The 6,670-nt window shown below is 60.2% G+C and overlaps 2 protein-coding genes across 2 annotated transcripts; both read right to left on the reverse strand.

Moving 5' to 3' along the window:
- Positions 1-1,159: 1,159 nt before the first annotated feature.
- LOC105449467 lies at positions 1,160-2,137 on the reverse strand. The gene has a single exon (XM_011688722.1). It carries the CDS (start codon positions 2,135-2,137, stop codon positions 1,160-1,162), a length of 978 nt encoding a protein of 325 aa, XP_011687024.1.
- Positions 2,138-2,640: 503 nt separating this feature from the next.
- LOC105449468 lies at positions 2,641-6,318 on the reverse strand. Its single transcript, XM_011688723.1, has one exon. The coding sequence runs from the start codon at positions 6,316-6,318 to the stop codon at positions 2,641-2,643; it is 3,678 nt and encodes a 1,225-aa protein (XP_011687025.1).
- Positions 6,319-6,670: the final 352 nt, after the last annotated feature.

The raw sequence follows: 6,670 nt of genomic DNA on the forward strand, positions 1-6,670 counted from the left end.
TTTTTTCTTTTGGCAATCGCTACAAGTTTGAATATATTTAGCTACATGTGTTTTCATATTATCCCAAAAATATTTATGACGTATTCGCGCTACTGTTTTTGTAACTCCCTTGTGTCCTCCGACACTGGATGTATGGAATTCGCGTATAATACGTAATCTGTCCTCTGGGTCAGGGACGCACACCTGGCCTTTATACACGGTGATTCGAATGTTAGTATTCAAGAATATAAGTCTCATAATGTTCGCGAGCGGACGTATCGCGGGGAGCGCAAAGTGTAAAGCGTCGTGAGCGCGAGTTCGAAGAAGAAAACGGAAGATGTAACGTTTATGACTAACACGTTTATTAAGCAATAAAGTATAACTATTTACAACACTGAGTATAAGGAATTAATTTTGACGAATTAACTCTTCGACTGAAGAGGAAGTTCGCGATTTATCGAATCCGCGACGGCGGATCGACGATAACTAGCGCGAGACAAGGCCCTCGATAAAGGCGTATCGAGCGACCGAAAAACTGCGTGACCGTAAGCGAGACTAAGCGGCGGCAAAGTGAGTGCGGGCGATTCCCGCTTCTCCAACGTAGGCCGAGCTCTCCATCTCGAAGACTCGAATTTGTGGCGTGACCGAAGGGCACTTCCTGTTTGTCCAAGTTGTTTGCTCGAGTTGTTTGTTCGAGCCTTCGAGAAGGAATTCGGTGGAATTTTTAACGCAGCTGATTGTTTTTCGGCAATCAGCCGCTTTTCGCAACGGGGCAGCGCTATCGGTCACGCGGAGAGCAAGCGTCGACCGAGGGCTGACGCACCGCCGCGGCCGCGGGGCAGGCCCGATCACGTGAAAGGCACATGCTCGAGCCCGTCCCGGAGCGGCGCGTAACCTTCAAATTTCCCGCGCGCCCGCGGTCGACTCCCGAACATCCCGCCCGCCTCGCCCGAAGCAATCGGCGAAATGGCTGTCAGGATCCTAAATGGTCCCCCTTTAGCTACGCTTCCGAACTCCTGGCGCAATGAAGGAGCGGCCGCCGCGCTACGCAGCGAGTGACGCGTATGGCAAAGTGCGTTGAAGTGCTTCGAGCGAGCAGCGAGGTTGGCAGGTGGCGTCGTCAAAGAGCGGTAAGTGACATTAAGATAAACATAAACCAAGACCCGGGGAACCGAGAGGGCTACTTCGTTAGCGGCTCCTCGGTTTCCCCACTAACGGGTAACAATACAATTTTAGTAATCGGCCGAACGAGCTCCGAGGACGCGGTGCGAACCGTCACCACCCGCACCTGACCGTCCTCTCCCCAGTGAAGGCGCAAGATGCGGGCCAACGGCCACCGAGTCGGAGGGGTGTTCTCGCTGCGGAGGAGGCAGAGGCGGCCCACGGCGAAGTCGTCCACCGGAGTCCACCACTTCGGCCGATGAGCCAGGGTATGCAGGTACTCGCGGGACCATCTCTCCCAGAAGTGATCTCGCATCCCTTGAAGAAGCTGCCAGCGCGTCAGTCGGTTAGCCCGCATATCCAGCAGAGTAGGCTCGGGCACGGCAGTCAAGGCCGAACCTATCAGGAAATGGCCCGGCGTGAGCGCTGAGAGGTCCTCCGGGTCATCAGACAGAGCTTGCAAGGGGCGAGAGTTCAGGCACGCCTCTATTTGAGCAAGGAGCGTGCTCATCTCCTCGTACGTCAGGGTGTGGTCGCCGAGCACACGCCGAAGGTGGTGCTTCAGCGACTTGACGGCAGCCTCCCAGATCCCGCCGAAGTGGGGCGCAGCCGGGGGGTTGAAGAGCCACCGTATGCCGTCGTCGGCCAGCCGGGCGACGACCTGGCGAAGCGCGGTGCTACTTGCTGCAAAAAGGGCCCGCAACTTGGCATCGGCTCCCACGAAGTTCGTGCCGCAGTCACTTCGGATCGTGAGGCACAGGCCGCGGCGGGAGACAAACCGACGCAGGGCGGCCAGGAAGCTGTCGGCCGTGTAGTCTGACACCGCCTCCAGGTGCACGGCCCTCGTCGACAGGCAGACGAATACGGCAATGAACGCCTTATAGGAGCGGTGGCCACGTCCCTTCGCCGTTCGCACCTGGATCGGTCCGGCATAGTCGACCCCGGTGTGCAGGAAGGGCCTCGACGGAGTAACCCGTTCCCGCGGAAGGCTCCCCATCAGCTGTTGAGGGGCAGCCGCCCGCCATCGAGCACAGGGAACGCATCGCAGCAGCCACTTCTTGACAACGGGGCGGCCGCGAGGGACCCAATATTGCCGGCGGAGCATCCCCAAGGTCATCTGCGTCCCTCCGTGTAGCGACCGCCGATGACACGCCTCGATAGTCAACCGCGTGAAGTGCGAATCCCCAGGGAGAATGATGGGGTGACGCTCGTCGTAGGCCAGAAGAGCGTGCTTCAGCCGGCCTCCCAAGCGCAGGGCACCCTGGCGGTCTAAAAAGGGTGAGAGGCGGGTAAGAGAGTTGGATTTTGGCAAAGGGCGGCCCTCCCGTACGGCCACTAATTCGGTCGGGAAGTATGCCGATTGTACACGGCGGATCCACGTCAGCCGTGCGTCGTCCAGTTCGGCGGCAGTCAGACAGGTCGGGCGCTCCGGGCCAGCTGGTCCCGTAGGGGTAGGCTCTCCCCCTCGTCGGCGTCGGCTCCACCGGAGGCACCAAGCAGTCACGCGCAGCAGTCGGAGAACCTGAGGAGCTCGGCAGGCTCCTCCGCAGGCTTCGGGATGGCAGCGTTGGCAAGACAGCGTGTCCGTTCTTCGGGGAGGTCCCCGTCATTGAGTAGTGCAGGTTGGCTCGGCCAAGACGATGGCTCCGCCCGGAGCCACGACGGGCCCCGCCACCAGAGTGAGTGTTTCACGAGCTCCCCCGGAGGAATTCCCCGCGAGGCGCAGTCTGCCGGATTGTCAACGCCCGGGACATGGCGCCATCGCGTCTCGGGCACAGTGGTCTGGATATCGGCCACTCGGTTGGCCACGTACGTCTTCCACCTGGTGGGATGACTGCGGATCCAGCTCAGGGCGACCGTCGAGTCTGACCACAGATGGAGCGCGGCGTTTGACAGCTTGAGAGACATCAGAACGTGAGCGGCGAGTCTTGCCAAGAGCGCGGCCGCGCACAGCTCCAACCTAGGCAAGGAGACTGGTTTAATGGGAGCAACCTTGGTCTTGGCCATTACCAGGGTCGTTTGGTATGCTCCGTCAATTTCCGCTCGCAGGTAGATGACGGCGGCGTAGGCGCGCTCGGAAGCGTCCGCGAAGCCGTGAAGCTGCACGTCGGTGCCGCCGCACGCCAGCCAGCGAGGGACACGAACCCTCTCCAAAAGGGGGAGCTCGCTCTGATAAGCCCGCCACCGTCGGGTGGCGGCCTCATCGAGGGGCTCATCCCAGTCAACCCCCTGGAGCCAGGTGGCCTGGAAGGCGATCTTGGCGCTCACCACGATTGGGGCTAGCCAACCAAGAGGATCGAACAGGCGAGCCGTGAGTGAGAGGACCGATCGCTTTGTGACTTCGGCCACGGAAATCGCCTGAGTGGAGAATGAAAAGGCGTCCTCAGCGGGGTGCCACTGCAGTCCGAGAGTAGGATGCGCTTCCTGCGGGCGCCAGCCCCGCGGTTCCCGCTGCACCCGGTGGTCCTCGGGTACGTCCGCTAGCACATCGGGGTGGTTAGACGACCACTTCCGAAGGGGGAACCCGCCCGCCATGCACAGGTCAGTTAGCTGTCGTTGAAGATCACGAGCCCGGTCCAAGGTGTCGGCCCCGGTGAGGACGTCGTCCATGTAGACGTCGCGACGGAGGACGTCAGCGCCTCTCGGATACGTCTCTTCCTCGTCATCAGCCAACTGGCGGAGCGCGCGCATAGCGAGGAAGGGCGCACAAGCCAGTCCATACGTCACCGTATTAAGGCGGTATTCCCGAAGGTGGTCCCGGGGATCGCACCGCCAGACGATCCGTTGAAGATCCCGATCCTCAGGGTGAACCAGGATTTGGCGGTACATCTTCTCGACGTCGGTCGCGAAGACGTACCGATGATTCCGCCATCGTAGTAGAATGTCGGCGAGTGGTGGCAACAAGTTCGGGCCCACCAAGAGGCATCGGTTAAGAGACTCACCCGTGGGCAGGGCCGTAGACCCGTTGAAGACGACGCGCAATTTGGTCGTCGAGCTAGTCTCCCGCAACACGCCGTGATGGGGGAGGTAGCTAACGCGCGTGGGAGAGTCTCCGGATGGCTCGACCATTGTCATATGGTCCATCTCGTCGTACTGCACCATGAAGTCTCGATAAAGTTGCCGCAGTCGCTCATCCCGAGCGAACCGTCTCTCCATGCTCGTCAGCACGCGCACGGCCGAGTGCCGCGTAGCCGACAAGTCTGGCAATGGATTGACGATCGGAAGCCGAACGACATAGCGGCCGTCAGCGTTGCGCGAGTGCGTCCGACGGAACGCGTCCTCGCAGGTCTGCTCCTCGGGAGTAAGGAGGGCGGCAGCCGAAGGGGGCTCTTCTTGCTGCCAGAACCCCCTGACGAGGGCAGTCAGGCCCTCCTCGACTCGGCACTGCAAGGCGAGAGCCCGAGGGGGCTCGCCTGAAGTCCCGACAGGCCCCGACAGAATCCATCCTAACGACGTTTTTTGTGCCATCGGCTCCTGCGGTCCACCCTTGACCAGGCCCGGTTGCAGGATGGCGGCGTAGACGTCAGCACCCAGCAGGAGATCCACAGCGTCGGCCGTCAGGAATTCCGGGTCAGCGAGCTCCAGCCCACTAAGATGAGTCCACGCTCCGCGATCCGCCTGGATCGCACTGTCATAGAGCGTGAGCCGAGGGAAGACTAGAGCTGGCACCGTCATCGTTTCCCCCCCCGCCAAGGGGGAAATTCGCAAATTGACCAGGCCGCGGGTGAGGCCCGTCTGGACCCCCCCGACTCCGAAGACAGCGACCGACGAGGGCGCCCGGGCCAACCGTAGTCGCTGCGCCAGTGACTCCGACACCAAGGACGATTCGGACCCCTGGTCGATGAGCGCGCGCGCGGTGTGCTCTACGCCGAAGCGGTCGGCGACGCGAACGCGGGCGGTGGCCAAAAGGACCGTGGCAGGAATCGCGAGAGGCGGGCCCGCTGCCTGGTGGGTATTTACAACCGCAGCGGTAAGGCAGGCCTCGTGCAGCGTCGTGTGGTGCCGCGCGCGGCACGACACGCACGTCTTGTTCGACGGGCAGTTGGACAGCGTATGCCGGCCAAGACAATTCAAGCAGAGGCCCTTAGCCTCGACGTACTGTCTGCGCTCGGCGACGGATTTCGCTAGGTACGTACCACACTGGCGGAGATAGTGGTCCTGGTCGCACAGGAAGCAGCGACCGCGCTGGCTCTCCTGCTTCCGCGCTTGCAGCGTGCGAGTCTGGCGGGAGGGCGTCCCGGTTGCCTTCGGGGACGTCGATTCCTCCTTTGCCGGCTGAAGAGACTCGAGCGTTCGCATCCGTTCGTTAAGGAACTGGAGCAATTCCTCGAGTGACGGCGGCTCCGTCGTCTTGCTGAGCTGCGTTTCCCACTCGCGCCGCGATACAGGATCGAGTAGACCAGAAATGAGCTGCACGCAGAGATCGTCACTACGCGTCAAAGGCCGTCCGATGCCTTCCAACGATCCGATTGTGCTATTGACACAATGGTAGATTTTTCGCAGCTCCGGGGCAGACTCACTCTTCATCTTGGCCAGCTCGAGCAATCGAGAGACGTACGACTTGGCCAGCAACCGTCGGTTCTCGTAATGAGCCACCAGGGCTCTCCAGGTGGGCTCAAAGTTAGTGTCGGTCATTGGCAAGTTGCGCGTGACCTGCTCGGCTTCGCCCTTGAGACTTGCCTTCAGATAATGAAGCTTCTCGACGGGGGACGCTAACGGGCTGCGGACGACCAGAGATATGAACAGGTCGCGGAACGCTGGCCAGTCCTCGTAGCGCCCCGAGAATTGCGGTATGGCGATGCGCGGCAACTTGGCTGTCTGACGAGCGGGGGCCTCCTCTCGAGTTCTCGGGGAGGTGGGCGCCTCGTCGAGTGGGCCGCGCATCTCCCGAATCTCGTCAAGATATTGCCCCTTCTGGGTATGGTAGGCATCGTCAGCCTTAGTCATAAGGTCCAGTTTATGATAATCTTCCTTTTTCAGATCATCGCCAAGCTCCACCACGAGCTCTTCGTGCTGTTCGACGAACTTCTTCCAGTAACTCTCGAGGGTCTGGAGACGGGCCTCGAGTAGGCCGAGGGTGATCTTGGCGGCGCCTGACTTGGCCATGTTCTCATAAGACCGCGAGAGGCGGCCGTACAGCTCGGTCTGCGCTGACAGAAGATCATCGGCTCGACTCATCGTGCGCCCTTTCGTTGCAGGAAAGCTTGAGGCGGATCTTGTTCACTCTACAGAAGCACTTCACGCACGCCCGACAAGGAGTACCGGATCCCGGATCCGGCTCGAAGGACCAGCGAATGTTCGCGAGCGGACGTACAGCGGAGAGCGCAAAGTGTAAAGCGTCGTGAGCGCGAGTTCGAAGAACAAAACGGAAGATGTAACGTTTAAGACTAACACGTTTATTGAACAATAAAGTATAACTATTTACAACCCGGAGTATTATGAATTAATTTTGACGAATTAATTCGCTCTTCGACTGAAGAGGAAGTTCGCGATTTATCGAATCCGCGACGGCGGATCGACGATAACTTGC

This window comes from Wasmannia auropunctata, unplaced genomic scaffold, assembly GCF_000956235.1.
Source record: "Wasmannia auropunctata unplaced genomic scaffold, wasmannia.A_1.0 LD336076.1, whole genome shotgun sequence".
Lineage (NCBI taxonomy): Eukaryota > Metazoa > Arthropoda > Insecta > Hymenoptera > Formicidae > Wasmannia > Wasmannia auropunctata.